This window comes from Mesocricetus auratus, unplaced genomic scaffold (assembly GCF_017639785.1).
Source record: "Mesocricetus auratus isolate SY011 unplaced genomic scaffold, BCM_Maur_2.0 Super-Scaffold_15014, whole genome shotgun sequence".
Taxonomy (NCBI): Eukaryota; Metazoa; Chordata; class Mammalia; order Rodentia; family Cricetidae; genus Mesocricetus; species Mesocricetus auratus.
In genome coordinates this window covers 40,677,488-40,692,816 of record NW_024429186.1, presented here as the reverse complement: position 1 = coordinate 40,692,816, position 15,329 = coordinate 40,677,488, and the positions used below count along the sequence as shown (strand labels likewise).

The 15,329-nt window shown below is 41.8% G+C and overlaps 1 protein-coding gene across 6 annotated transcripts in view; it reads left to right on the top strand.

The window, feature by feature from the left end:
- Nucleotides 1–15,329, top strand: part of Syne2 (spectrin repeat containing nuclear envelope protein 2) — a 293,751-nt gene that overhangs the window by 140,051 nt on the left and 138,371 nt on the right. For all 6 annotated transcript variants that reach the window (XM_040742909.1, XM_040742911.1, XM_040742910.1 and 3 more), the window contains exons 45-48: nucleotides 1,325–1,666; nucleotides 8,706–8,861; nucleotides 9,882–10,147; nucleotides 11,667–13,770. In XM_040742909.1, the coding sequence (XP_040598843.1) occupies nucleotides 1,325–1,666; nucleotides 8,706–8,861; nucleotides 9,882–10,147; nucleotides 11,667–13,770 (2,868 nt within the window). The remainder of the gene's footprint in view (nucleotides 1–1,324; nucleotides 1,667–8,705; nucleotides 8,862–9,881; nucleotides 10,148–11,666; nucleotides 13,771–15,329) is intronic.

The window sequence follows — 15,329 nt, the reverse complement described above, 5'->3', positions numbered from 1 at the left end:
TGAATCTCTGAGTTTGAGGCCAACCTGGTCTACAGAGTGAGTTCCAGGACAGCCAGGACTATACACAGAGGACAGACAGATAGATAGATGATAGATAGATAGATAGATAGATAGATAGATAGATAGATGATAGATAGATAGATAGATAGATAGATAGATAGATAGATGATAGATAGATAGGAAGGAGAAGGAAAGAAAGAAGAAGAAAGAAATAAGGAAGGAGGGAAAGAAAGAAAGAAGGAAAGAAAGGAAAGAAAAAAACCCTCTCCCTAATGGTAGAGCCTTGTAAGATTCTATCTCCCTCTTTCTCCTGCACCAAGCAGCCCTCTCGAGTGGGGATGAGTGCTCTTACTTACATCTACAAAACACCCTTGTTTTCTCACTGCTTGTGTGGCCAATGCAGCAGGCCTGAGTAGTGCCCTGTATAAAATTAGCTTTCAATTTTAAAAACAAGCGTTAGATTGATATGGGCATCCCAAAGGTCTCTTTATCATTCTGATACTTTCCATGGTACAAGTACACATTTGATATTTGAGTTTTGAAAAGCCTGAATGTTCCTTTTTTATTTGAGACATGGTATACAGACACATGCAAACACCCACACATATCAAATAAAAATAGGTAAATCATTGGGTGTGGTGGTGCATGCCTTTAATCCTATTACTAGAGAGGCAGAAGTATGATCTCTGTGAGTTCAAGATCAGCCTGGTCTATGTAGCAAGTTCTAGGCCAGCTGGAACTACATAGTGAAACCCTGTCTACCCCCCAAAAACATACATACATACATACATACATACATACATACATACATACATACTCTTTTATTTAATACATGTGGTCATGCCTATATTCTGGCCCAGAAGTGCCAGAATAGGGTGTTGGTCTTTGGGCTTGAAGTTATAGACAGTCGTAAGCAGCCAGTGGATGCTAGGACTAAACATGGGTACTTTGGAAGGAAACAGCCAGTTTTTTAAACCACTAAGCCATCTCTGCAGCCCCAGGGGCTGTATCTTAAGTGAAACATATCCAGCAAATGCCTACTGGGATCTTGTGTTTTACAAACCGTGCTGTGAACATTTTCCCCAATGTTTTGCTATGTACTCCCTGGCATCTTATGAAATCTATTAGAGAATTTGATGTGGGCTGCTACAGTAGTTTGATCTTTTCCCCAAAGTTTCTTCTTTGAAGTATTGATACTTTCTTTTTTATAAATACTTGTTTCGTATTAGTGAAGCAGAATACTTTGTGATTTACAAAATGTCAACAAACCCTTCTGAGATGTGAATGGCAATACTTTTTACAACAGCCTTTTCTCTCCTTCTAGGAACTGGAGAGTGGACTCCGTTTCCAAGGCGGCGCATTAAAGAAGGCGTCTGCATTAGCAAAATCCATCAAGCAAAATACATCTTCAGCAGGACAGAAGATCATTAAAGATGATATAAAATCACTTAAGTGTAAACAAAAGGATTTGGAAAACAGAATTGAATCTGCCAAGCGGGAGACTGAAAACGGTCTCAACAGCATCCTTCAATCCAAAGGCTCGACAGAAAAACATACAAAGTTTTCTCTGCCAGGTGGAGACATGCTGGCCACTTCTGATGTGCCCGAACCCACTCGGGAGTCAGCAGCAGCGGGCGAGTCAGAGGGAACCTGGGAAACAAACAAGGTAAGTGCCGTGATTGCGCTCTCTAGACACCGAGTCTGAGAGTAAAGAGGTGTGCCTCTTTCAAAAGAGTCTCGAATCAAGCATTCTGATTTCCTAATTAAGTTCTCAAAAGGACAGGCTATTTATGAAGCTCTCTTGTCAAAAGAGCCCTCAGAAAACGGTCCAAATTTCCGTGGTGAAATATTACTGTGCAGTCTGTTCAAATGTCAGTCATCAATTTAGGCTGATTATTCTCACCGATATGTAATCAGATACAGTTTCTTGGGTCAAGAGCACAAAGGCAAATTAGAAAAGGCAAAGAAAAGAAAATGCACTGTAGCCATTTCCCCAGTTTAAAAAAAACACATCTAAGAGCTCATTTCCCCCCGATTTGGTCAATTTTGTAAATGAAATCAGAGAGTGCTGCAAAGAAATAGGCTCCTTTCTCTTCTTTTGTTAACTCTACCGCAAGCACACCTGGGAATGCTGCCGGGTCATTAGTGAGAAAACACCGGTGCTTAGGCGCCTGAATTTCCTCAGAGAAGGAAGAAGTGTGTTTTCCTGGGGCTCTTTTTCTTTTTTAAAATGTTATGTGTGCTACACTTTCGAAAGGTTTGTTTACTGATAGGTGGTTTTAAGTGTGTGTGTTGAATACGTGTGTATGTCCACGTGTGTATGTGTGCATGTTTGGGAGTGTGTGTGTAGTGTGCAGGCACATACCCCTCTGTATGTGCACAGAAGGCCTCTAGACTCTCCATTTACTCCTTTGATTTGATGCAGGGCCTTTTCCTGAATGTGGGGCTTTAATTCCCTCATCCAGGGTGGAATCCAGCAGGCCTCAGTGAGCTTCCTGTCTCTGCCCCTCATACAGCTGGGTGCTGAAGGCCTGCCCAACACACCCGGCTTGTTAATGTGAGCGCTGGGATTCGAACTCCAGCTGTAATGATTGCAGCAAGTTCTGTTAACCCCGAGATCAGATACTGTCCAAACACATGGCATGCTGAAGAGGGCTAGTTGCTGAGTCACCTGTAAACTAACTCCTTCATCCCGTTGTTGCCAGGATAACCCAGTTAATAAGAGTACATTGAAAACTGCAACAAAAAAAAATCATCATCCAAAAACGACTTTTGATTTTATTAAGCTTCAATTTAATCGTAAGTGATAATTAATGAGAGTTCATGGCCGTGCACTGAAAAGAGGGTTTGCTTTGTTGTTTTTTCAGAGTTGTGAGAGGAATTTAAGACTTCTCTTTTTAGGGTTTCTGTTGTTGTGAGGAAACACCACAGCCGAAAGCCAGCTGGGGAGGAAGGTGTTAATTTGGTTTACACTTCCAGTTGTGGTCCCTCACTGAAGGAAGTCAGGACAGGAACTCAAACAGAGCAGAGACCGGGAGGCGGAGCTGACACAGAGGCCTTGGAGGAGAGCTGCTTGCTGGCTTGTTCCTCATAGCTTTCTCAGTCTGCTTTCTTATAGAGCCCAGGACCAGCAGCCTAGGGAAGGCACCACACACGTTAGGCTGGGCCCTCCCCCATCAGTTGCTAACTAAGAACGTGCCCTACAGCCAGATCTTCCAGGGGGCATTTTCTCAGTTGAGGTTCCCTCCTTTTCAGGTGATTCTAGCTTATGTCAAGATGACATAAAACTAGCCAGCACAGACTTCAACTAATTCTCCTAAGTCTGGACTACAGAAGACTGGTTTTAATTCTGCAGCAATGTGGGTTCTTCTTCTGTAATGTGACACTGCCCTGAATCTGCGTTTCATATTTTTCCACCACCAGTGCTGGCCGTCTTTTCATTATATGTAGCGTGGTGCTGTGTAAAGGTCAGAGCGATGGCAGGACTGAACAGCAGCGCTGGTGGAAGGGATCAAAGATGGGCTCTGTTGGTAGGTGATAGGATCCAGGTGGAATGAGGCCCATGCCGCAGCTCAGTGTGAATCTGCGTGGGAGTCTCAGTGTAATGAACACAGGGCACATGAAGCAACAATTCATTTCATGATAAAGTTGATTGATCCCAAGCTATGGTAATAATGCTGGCAGAGCCTAACAGTCCCAGCTGTTCCAGTAGGCGACATAGTGAAACCCTATCTCCCAAGACAAAGGCAAGTGAAACAAATACCCGTTAGAACAAAAACAAGCCCTTAATTCGTTATACACATTTACTGAATGGCAGGGAGATGTTTTGGCAGGTAGAGTTGCTTGCCACCAAACCTGACGCCCTGAGCTAGAGTCCCAGGACCCACCTGGTCTTCAGAAAGTTGTCTTCTGACCTCCATGTGCATGCTGTGACATGTGCACAGTCTCCCTCACATACAAACAAATAAAAGTAAAGGATTTATTGAGACCCATTTTTGTGCTCATTGTTCTGGTAGAATGTGAAGACACAATTTTCACAGCTTTAAATCTAGTACTAGACATTTTATTAACTTTCACCTTACATGCCATTGTGGAGTCCTGAGAAACTTTCATCAATATTTTTTAGGATTTCTTTTTTCAAGACATGGTTTCTCTGTGTGGCTCTGGCTGCCCTGGAACTCACTCTGTAGACCAGGCTGTCCTTGAACTCACAGAGATCCTCCTGCCTCTGCCTCCCAAGTGTTCCAGGGGTTTGAGAGCAACCTGATAAAGGTGCTGGGATTCGAACTCTGGGATTCTGCTCTGATAAAGCAGAAAGCACTCCTAACCCTGAGTCACCTCTCCAGCCCCTTATGACAGATTATTTTAAATATTCTCTAGGAGAATTTCTTACAGCTTTTCCTTCTCATTTTTCACTCCATCTACTCCTATTTGTCTCCCATTTCTGTCTGCCCCTCCCCCATTTGCCTCTTTCTTTCATAGTGCTGGGTTGTAAATATTTTCCTTTACTAAATAACATTGATTTTTGTTGAAAGTATCGCTGTGTCTGCCAGAAGTCACTCCGATAACATTTGAATCTATTGCTCAGAATTTTATTGAGTTGACTTCCTCTTAATATTGGTGTGATATAGACGGGCTTAGAGGCAAAAAAGAAAAGGGGAAGGATTTGGATGGCGTCCGCTCATAGCACGCTGCATATTTTTATGAATGTGAATCTTAAGCATTGTTAGATATGTACAGACAGAACTGTCCCCCTTTCCTGCCCTCCTGCAAAGGTCAAGTGAATTTGCCAGTAAGAGGTGGTAAAAAGTGAGCATTGTCTAATCTCCTAGGACTGTATGTACTATCAAAACGTAATGAATGGCAGTGAATAAAATCGAGGAAAATCATACATTCCTAATTTTTTATCTTTCCAAAGATAATCAAGACTAACATTTAATGATCTCTCTTCCCGTTGCAATCTATGTGACATAATTGCTTTGAAATTCCTAAAAACCTTTTGTTTGTAATTACTTCTTAACTCCCTTGTTCTCACTACATATAACTGCTTTACAGTTCTTTTCGAAAAATATTCTGAGCGTGCGTGCGTGCGTGCGTGCGTGTGTGTGAGCCCATTGTTGGGGCTGTGTCCACTTTCCCTGCCAAGCGTGCTTCCTTGCTCTTCTGGCCAGTATTAAAGTCTTGCTTCTTGTCTTAGAGACATTCACAATCCAAGGTTTATTTTTGCTCAGGACCAGTGATCTCCAAAGCATGTCTTTCAGCCACATTCGTTTGAAAACAAAGGAAACTTATGAAACGTCTCTGGAGGCAGTCTGACATGTGTCCTCCTGTTGGTGGGTTAGGAGAAACGGATTTAGGGTTCTGGCTGTCACCATGTAGTGTATCATATTCAGAGGACGATCACCTCTGACTGGGAAAAAGGATAGTAACATTATTATTGCCCTAGCTTTCTTGACTGATCAACACTGGTTATAATAGAATTATAAATCTAACATGTATGCATTAACTATGATTTTTGTGGATTTGTGAAGAACCAATTGATAACAGTCTACTGAAAATCGAATGGGTTGTATTTTATGACTAAAGCAGTAATTTTATTCTAGACAAATAGTCTAAAGAAACTCATACATCAATCAGTGAGACCTATTTCAAAACCAAGGAGCCTGGAATAGAAGTGAAAAAAAAATGATACAAACATACCAGAGAGGAAAAAGGAAAAGAAACGCATGTGTACATGGGAGGACTGTGGAAGTGTTTGTCACAGCAGCAGCATCTATAACGGGGAAGTGGGAAAGCATTGATATTGTTGTTCATAGTGGTGACAGTTTTAAACATCAAGTGTATATAATCTAGAATTACCGGGAAGAGAGTCTCAATGAGGAATTTTCTAGAAAGGGTGACTTCGGGCATGTTTGTGAGAAATGTCCTTAGTAGTGCTCGCTGAGATGAGAAGCCCTATCCTGAATGTTGGGGACGGCACTGACTGGTTGTGTAAGAGTAGAGGAATCTAGCTGCGCTCCAGGCACACATGCCTTGATTAAGCTCTGCTTTTGACTGGATGCAATGGGACTTGCTGCTACAGGTTCCTGCCACCCCACGATGGCCTGTAAGGTGTCGTTATGAGCTACAGTAACCCTTTAATTCTCTAAGTTGCTTTCTGCCGGGGTGCTTTGTCGCAGTAACAGAAATTAAACTAGTAGAGTAGTCTAACAGATAAGTTATGTTCATTCACTGAACAAAACAAATCCACAAAAACCATAGTTAATGTATACCTGTTAGATTTTTCAAAATATACTAAATGGAACAAATTATAAAGTGATACATACATGGCCTTAATTTCTTTAAGAATTTAAAATACATATTACTTTAATTATTATCTATTAATTTCAAGTAATATATTATTATTTAATACTAAAATACTGTGAAGATGACAACGTGTGTATTTGGCTATGGGACAGTGTTTGCTTTGGGAGACGAACAAGTTAAAGGAGATATGGGGGAGGCCTTTAAGTTTCTTTAATATAGAAAATTTTATCACTTTAATCTTTATTTTCAGTCATGTGGAATCTTTTTGTTCTTTCATGTTTCACACGTCTTATGATTTAAGATAAAATGTCTCATAGTAATATGTTCAATAAAAATAAAGTAGAGCAGAGGGTGGTGGGCAGGGCATGAGGAAGTGACAGAACTTTCCAGGAGCCAATCAGGGCCCAAGCTGGATTCTAACCTCCCTGGCATGAGCCAAAGGAATGTTGCCTGTTACGTTTGAAATGTTCGTTTGAGGGACTCTGTTGGCTTTTCTGTCATGGGTGAAAATGGCTTTGGGGGTCAATGAGAAACGGTTTGGGGGATGGTTTGAAGTGTTATGACATACTGGGTCTGACATTACAAAATGTTGCCTGTGACATCCTGGTAACAGTGGCCCTCGGGCACCAGCTCATCAGGTAAGAGTTAGATGCTTTGGATTCTTGGCGGATAGCAGTATAGATAAGTGCCTCTGAGGCCTGGTCTCTAGACCTTTGGTGCAGCCTCCCTTGTGTCTGGGTGCATTTGTGGAGGTTTCCGAGGAGGTAAAGGAGGCAGGCACCATCAGCATCAGTGAGGCCAGGCTCTTTCCTTTCCAGCCCCCGCCCCCACTCCCCGTGAGGCTATCCTCTACATAGGCTTTCACCAGAGCCCATGTGAATTAGAGCTTCAAAACCTGAGGGAACTTACAAAATCGTAATTATTTGTCACATTTCAGAGCAGTGTTATTTCAAAATAATGGGTACCCTGAACTCCTGGATTCTCTACCAAACGTAGGCAGGGATTATTTTATGTAAACTTTCAATTTTAGAACTGCTTCAGATTTATAGGACAATGAAAAAGATAATATAAAAAGTTCCCTTATCTCCCTGCTTAGTGTCCCCTATTACAGCACCCTGCAGAGTGCTGGTTGCTTTTGGTTTATCTGGGTGTTTTGTTTTGTGAGGTTCAGGTGGTCTGTCTTTGAACAGGTCAGGCAAATGCTTGATTCTCCGCACTGTCTCCATTCCCATCTACTTGCAAAATTATCGGTAGAGTGCCTGGTACATGTAAGCGTTCAACACATACTGCTAGAGATGATTTAGTGGGTAAAGGTGCCTGCTGCCAAGCCTGAGGACCTGAGTTCAGTTCCTGGGACCAGAGGGAGAGAAACAAGTCCTACAGGTCATCCTCTGATATGCACACACATGCATGTATGTGTACACACACAAAAAAATAATAAAGAAGCCAGAAAAGCACCAGTTGTTGAAAAAGAAGTGAACACAAATGCCCCATTGATAACCACAAGTTCCTAAAGCATTCACAAAAGATCAAATTACTCACTTATAATGTTTCCTACCTTATGGAAGCTTTTATTGTTTTTATCTATTAAGTTAGTGTGTTATGGGGGTATGTGCACACATGCTCACACACAGACACTTGGGTACACCAGTGGAGGTCAGAGGATAATTTCTGGAAGTCACTTCACACCTTTGAGCTTACCAAGGCCAGATCTCTTGGTCTCTGCTGCTATCCTCTGTGCTGCAGACCGGCTGGCCGTAAGCTTTGGGCGTTCTCCTGTTTCCACCTCTCATCCTGAGGTAGTGTCACTGGGATTGCAGATGTGCCACCACACCAGCTTTCCGTTTTTACACGGGTTGCCAGAGCTTGGGTACACAGGATTGCTTGCCTAGCACGTGTACCCATTGAGTCATCTCCACAGTCACCAGGTCGTGGTTTTCAGTACCAGATGGTTGAGGGCATGCATCATTTCTTCTCGGTATCATGACTTCTTGGTGCTTCCAGACTTACCTACTTGTTTTGAACTACTGAGAGGTAAAAATGAGCACCTACTATTTGCATGGTTCTCTTCAGTTCATGAATACTAAGTGTAAGTTCGGGAACTGTTGACTCTTCCATATATGTTTTATTTAAGACTATGTATATTATACCTCAGTATACAAAGAATCAACTCCAGATTCCATGCTATCATAGCAAAAAAATTTCATCTTGGAAGAAGGTGTACCAATGCAGATGTTATTATATAGGAAAAGTCCATCTTTGGTAGTACCCAAATATACCTCTTTAAAGCTTTTAATCTGAGTAAATAGAAGCAACTGGAATGGTTTTTAATCAAGAAAAATGAAAGTGGTTCATTTGGAAGGTAGGCTATTCAGCAATTAATCTTTTTATGTTTTCAGAACTCATCTGTGGAAATGATTTTGTCAAAACAACTTTCCCTCAACATTCAAGAAAGCATGCAAAACACCCAAGATGAGCGGAAAGTCAACGAGCTGCAAAATCAACCTTTAGAATTGGACATTATGCTAAGAAATGAACAATTAAAAGGGATGGAGGTATGGGAACATGAAAAACACTAACAGCATGATTGCATCGTTTACCCAGTGCGATACAATATATTTTAATTACCAAAACCTTGCTTGTATGGAGTGAAAAGTCTTATTTAACCTTTGCCTGATGATCAGTTTGGTAACTATATAATTATGTACTAATCAGTAAGTTGTAGAACGCTAACCATTTAAGAAGTGGGAGAGTTTAATGAACATTCGACATCTTTCTGTTCCACAAAGTTCCTGAAGAACTTCAGTGAGAGTTTGGGGACTGTGACTCACCGCTGTCACCTTTCACAGTCCTCTGTTCTGATTCAGACAGGTTCTGGTTTTTTTTTTGTTTTTTTTTTTCTGACGATCCACCGGCTGGGGCCTCCTCCTTAGCTTGCCAGCTGTGCTGATAAATAGTAACATATTTTTAGCTACCACATCTGAAAATCCTATACATGGCCATGTTTTGAAAAGTGAAACTCTAGATCAGTTGTTTTTAACCAGTGGGGTCATTACCCCTTTGGGGGTTAGACAACCCTTTTAATAGGGGTTACCTAAGACCATCTGCATATCAGATATTGACATTGTGATTTATAACTGTAGCAAAATTGCAGTTACGAAGTACCAATGAAATAATTTTATAGTTGGGGTCAGCACAGCATGAAGAACTTTAGGGTTGGAGTATTAGGAAGGTTGAGAACGACTGCTTGAGATGATCTCTGATATTTCAGACAACTCTACAGAGCAGTAAACATGTATCTAAACCAGGGAAAAGGTGATAGATAGAAATAACAAAAAACAAGTCTCCCATTATAAACTATAGGGCTTTTAAGATAATAGAGTCTCCTTAGAGATGGTAAATGCAGACCCAGTGTTCTAGATCCTAACATGATCCTTGTAAAACAGAGGTCATGTGAACGAATGAAGTATTTATCACTCCCTCATGGGATAGGGATGTTATCTGACTGAAGGAGGGTGGGAGGAAAAGGAACAAGTGTGACACACCTACATGCTGGTTTGTATGGCTTCCTGTAGGAATTATGTGCCCACTTGGAATCGAGAAAAGCAGCCATTGACCTTCTGGAACAATCTCAACGTCTCAGCAAAACAGAAGGAAGAGCCTTGGTCCTGCCCACCGCCAGATCTCCAGCACACTGTGTGGGTAGTCTACTTCAGGCGCTTCTTACTTTGAAGAAAACTAAAGAAAATCAGTATGGCCTCCTTAACAGTTTTCAAGACCAGCTGGTTGCAGCTGAATCCTCACTGAACACTTTCTTGGCAGAAGCAGAAAGCCTCAAAGCGTAAGTGTAAAATGTCATGATTTTAAAATCATGCATGGACATTGACTCCAGAGGCACCCTGGTTTTAGTCTGTTTGCTTTAACAAAATGTCACAGACCTGGTGGCTTAGGAACAGCAATCTCAGATGCTGGCCAACTTTGTGTCTGGTGGACCTTCCCTCTAGTTTAGGGATGTTCGTCACCTCCCAAAAACCCCTACCTCTTAATTCCATTATGTGGTCATTTAGCTTTCAACATGTTACACTGTATCTGAGACCCTGTTTCAGAAAAGCAAATAAAGGGACCTGAAAGATGGCTTGGTAGGTAAAGGCACTTGCCACCAAGCGTGGCAACCTGAGTATGGCACTCAGGACCTAGGTGAATGGGCAGGACTGTTGCCCACACAAGTGTCCCCTACCCTACACATAAATAAGTTTATGTTTTTAAAAAGAAAACAAACCCCATCAAACAACAACAATAAAATAAGAATTTGTTTTGGGGGAGCACTCAAACCTTAGCAGAAGCTATTTAAGAAAACTTTATTGGATTCATGCTGTCTGTGTGTGTGTGTGTGTGTGTGTGTTGCTGAGTACTGTGTTTTATGCATTATTTATTTATTTATTTATTTTTTTGGTTTTTCGAGACAGGGTTTCTCTGTGGCTTTGGAGGCTGTCCTGGAACTAGCTCTTGTAGACCAGGCTGGCCTTGAACTCACAGAGATCCGCCTGCCTCTGCCTCCCAAGTGCTGGGACTAAAGGCGTGCGCCACCAACGCCCGGCCTGCATAATTTATTAAACAATAAATATCTTATATGTATATATGTAAGTTCTATGGAATTCAGTACTCTTTAAAAATAATTCATTCAGCAACTATGGGATGGAGAGAAACATGTATATAGTTGCCTGGTACCAATATAATTGGTTTAAGTTATTACATATTGAATATTTTGTATATTAATTATTTCATTTAAATGTATGCATTCTGGGTTTCAGTAAGATGGCTCGGAAGATGAAGGCACTTTCTGCCAAGCCTGGTGATCTGAGTTCAATTCTCTGAACCTACATAAAGGCAGAAGGGGAGAGAAGTAACTCCACAGAGTTGTCCTCTGACCTCTCCATGCATTCTATGACATGAGTCATCCCCCCACAATCATATAATAAGAGTAATAATAATAACAATAAATATATATTCCCTTTGGCCTTAAAAATAACAAGTGGTAGATATATAGTTAAGTTATAAGATATAAGGTAAGATATATAATCTTAACATGTAAATATTTCTCATCATAAAGGTTTGTTTTATGCTTACATCTAAATGTATTTTATTTTCATAATATTCCTTAAAATAATTTTATATTAAAAACTATTAGCAACTCTTGGTGGAAGGGAAGGGTGGTAACAAGAGATTTGGATACTGTGGTAATTTCTCTGTCTTAGACTAAGTGTGGGTGAAGGGCTTTCCATTTACAGAACATTTTACATGCCTTGCTCTCTTCACCTCACTCCTTTCCCTTTATTTCTTTGTTTTTATTCTTCTTCTAGAGGCTCACTGGACAGTGCAGCCTATCTGGGCAAACTCAAGAAGTTTCTGGGATCCGTAGAGAAAGAAAAAGGCTCTCTGAGCAAGCTTCGTGGGGAATGGGCACATTTATCCAGCCTCCTGAGCGCCGAGGATCAAAATCTAGTGGAGGGCCAAATGATGCAACTTGAACTTGGGTGGGAACTTGTGGAGCAGCTGACTCACAGGAAGTGTTGTCAGCAAGCCACGGAACACAATGAATTTACCGACCTCCTGAAGAAGGCCCAGGACATTGGGGTTTCTCTGCATCAGCAGCAACAGCGCCTCCTGCCAAGTCTGAACTCTCCAGAGCAGCAGGAGGGGAGCCTGGACATGGTTGCCCCAGCCGCTGAGCTCCAGGCAATCAAATATGAACTTTCAGGTTTAAAGCGACAAGCAGAGCTTCAGATGAAGAGACTTTGGGGAGAAAGGGAAAAGGAAACTCTGGAAGATGCACTAAATAGTTTGAATAATCAACTGGAGGCACTGGAGCCATTAAGCCAAGAGGTAGAAAATCGGGTTAAGAAGTGTGACCTGAAGAACAGGATAAAGGAGACTCTCTTATGGGTCAAGAGCATGTTGGCAGAGCTCAACGTCCCCATTGCCCTCCTCCCCGACAGCATCCTATCTCAGATCAGAAAGTGCAAGCTGATTCACGATGGCATTCTGGGTAAGCAGCAGGCAGTGGAGTTGCTGGTGGAAGAGGCCAGAGGCATCACACCCAGCCTTGCAGCATGTGAGAGTGATGGTTTAAGTACTCTCCTGGAGAGTTTACAGAACCAATACCAAGCGCTGCTTTTAAAGTCAACTCAGAGGTCACAGCAACTAGAATTGAAGTTGGAAGAAAGAAATAAACTGTTTGCGGTAATAGGAAAGGCTCGGCTCACGCTTGAAGAAAGCAAATCGCTAGTGGTTCCCACTCGGGAGGAAGCCTCCACGGAAGCCCATCTGGAGCATCGCCGGGCCATCTTGAAGGCGTCCCAACAGCAACTGAGAGAGATGGAGAGTGTGATCTCAATACATCTTCAGGAACTCACCAATGCCTACAAGGATGCAAATGTGTTTGAGAGATTATTTCTGGATGATCAGTTAAAAAACCTCAAAGCAAGGACCAGCCAAGCACAAAGATGCATCCAGAATAACTGTAACGAAATTGAGCGTAAGATCAAGACTCACCAAGAATTCCTTGAAAAAACAGCTGCGCTTCAGAAAGAGGTTGAGAGCATCCAGCTCGGCGAACATCTCCCGCTTCATCCAGAGCCGCAGCAGGACACTAAAGACCAGCTCTGCCGTATTAAAAACAAGCTGGCTGCCATCCAAGGCGACATCTCGCAAGTGTTGACGTCTGAAGAAGTGTTTGACTGTGCAGGGCTACACTGGGATGGCTCCCTGCTTGAACAGTTACAGACCCAAGTGTTTGAAAGGGAAAGGGAGCTGGAATTAAAAATTAAGCAGCTGGACACATTTTTAACAGCGCGTGACAGGTACCAAGCGTTACTAAGTAAGATGAGGGCTCTGGATTTGCAAATTAAGAAAAGGGCCAAATCACTACTGAAAGTCCCTAATAAGTCACCCAAAAGCACGCTGCTCAGCGCACATATTCTGATTCAGAAAATTGAAAAGGCCAAAGGCTTGCGTGATGAGGTATTGAAGAAATTAAGCAAAAGTGAGGCTTTTGGTGACTCTTTCAAAGAGCGTGAGATGCTGCAACTAAAGCTAAATGCAGAAGAGCATGCTAGGCTTCAAGAGGAGCTTCAGAAGATGCTGTTAGAATTGCAACCAAAGGGAGTGGACGAAAAGGCCTTCCAGGATAAACTAGAAAATTCCCTACGTGTTTTAAAGCAAGTAGAGTCTCGGCTACAACAGCCTTTATGTGTACATTTGGGGACTCAACATATTCAAGACGAGAAGGAGACTTGGGAAGCACTTGGTGAGCAAGTTCAGGCAGAAATGTGTGGTATTAGAGCCGTGAGGGTTGCCGAGGAGCAAAGAGAAGAAAACGCTTCCAGAACCAGTGGCGTTGAGGCAAAATTACAGGACCTCGAAGGTCTTCAAATGGAGCTGAGCAAAAGCATTGACTTACGCACAGTAAGTTGTCTTGGAAATTAGGCGTTTAAGGCGGGTGGTTGTTTTGGTCCAGGTGATATCAAACAGTACTTTTGAAGGTAGTACAGGCCCTACAGGGGGACTCTCTGCAGGAAGACAAACTGCTTTCTAAAAGGCCACGAGCCACTTTATCACGCTCAGAATTAAACCGCAGTGCCTCATAAATTTGAGAAAAGATGAAGCCAATATCTTTGTTTCCCTCCTAAATCCCGTGGAACTCACAAGTTTTGTTTTGTTTTGTTTTTTTGTTTTTGTTTTTGTTTTTTTTTTTTGGTGTGTGTGATTGATAGCAACAGAATATGGAGTAGAAGTTTATAAGGAAGGGTACCCAGTGGTAACTAATGTTTATTTAGAACTTACATTGTGCTGGGGGCTAGGGGTGGAGTCTGCTGTTGTTAGCTTCGTTTAATAGAAGATTGAGGGCTAGGGGCGGAGCTCACTGACAGAGTGCTTGTCTAGCAAGTGCGAAGCTCCCTGGTTCAATTCCCAGCCCTGAAAAAAAATAAAATAAGAAAGTTGAATCTCAGAAGCACGAAACTCTTCCTCTTAGCTCAGTGACAGACTCAGGATTCAAACTGAGATTTGTCTGAGTCTACAACAGGCATCCTTAAATACAAGACCCATTGCCAAATCCTGTCCATAGTGCTTGATTTATTCATAATCTATTGTTGGGGTACAGCCGTGCCTATTATTTATGTAACGACTGTGGCTGCCTTCTTGCTACACCAGCAAGGGGGAGTAGTTGCTGGGGGAGCTTGCTGAGTTCTGTTGGAGAACAACTTTAACATACTCCCTGTCCCCCCTGGTAGCTGGCAAGCATCTTAGAAGGATCCCAGGGTCCCAGTAGTGGGTAGCCAGTGCCTTGCATGCCATAGTCTAGCTTGTTATCGGCGATCTGTAGAATGGGCAAAGTCACAGTTTTAGCATCAGATAATGGATGTAATTGCAGCAGAAATGGAAAGTGCTGTGATAAATCCTTGTTTGCTATTTAAATAGTTTTGTAAGAAATGCTGAGTAATTCTAATACTTTTTTTTTTGCTTTTAATAGTTTCAAGAAACACTCTGTATAATTCACCCCACCCATGAATAATTTTATTAGAGCTGGACAGGTTGACATCATTAAATTCGCTTGCTCTTTTCACATTCAATGATATGCCTCAACTGAAGTTGGTGGCAGATAATGCTATTCATTTGAAGCACAAGAATTCTGACTTCGGGACAATTTTCATTTGTCTATAGATATTAAGATTATATACATTACATATAATGCTTTATTTAATTCATAGCCTGGTGCACCAATTCCAGAGTCAGAATTATATATCAACTGACCAAATTAAATAGTCAATTTAAATTTAAATTAGATGTCTTAGAAAATGTGACTGTATTTTATTTTGAGTTACTCAGTTTTAAATATTAATCTCGGGCTGCCCCCGTAAGAACAGGCATCCAGCTCTCATAAGACTCAGAAACTGTAACTAAACCGTATTTGAGAGTAACAACCCCCCAACCCTGAGTTGGAAAATTGTGTAATTGTGTTTAAT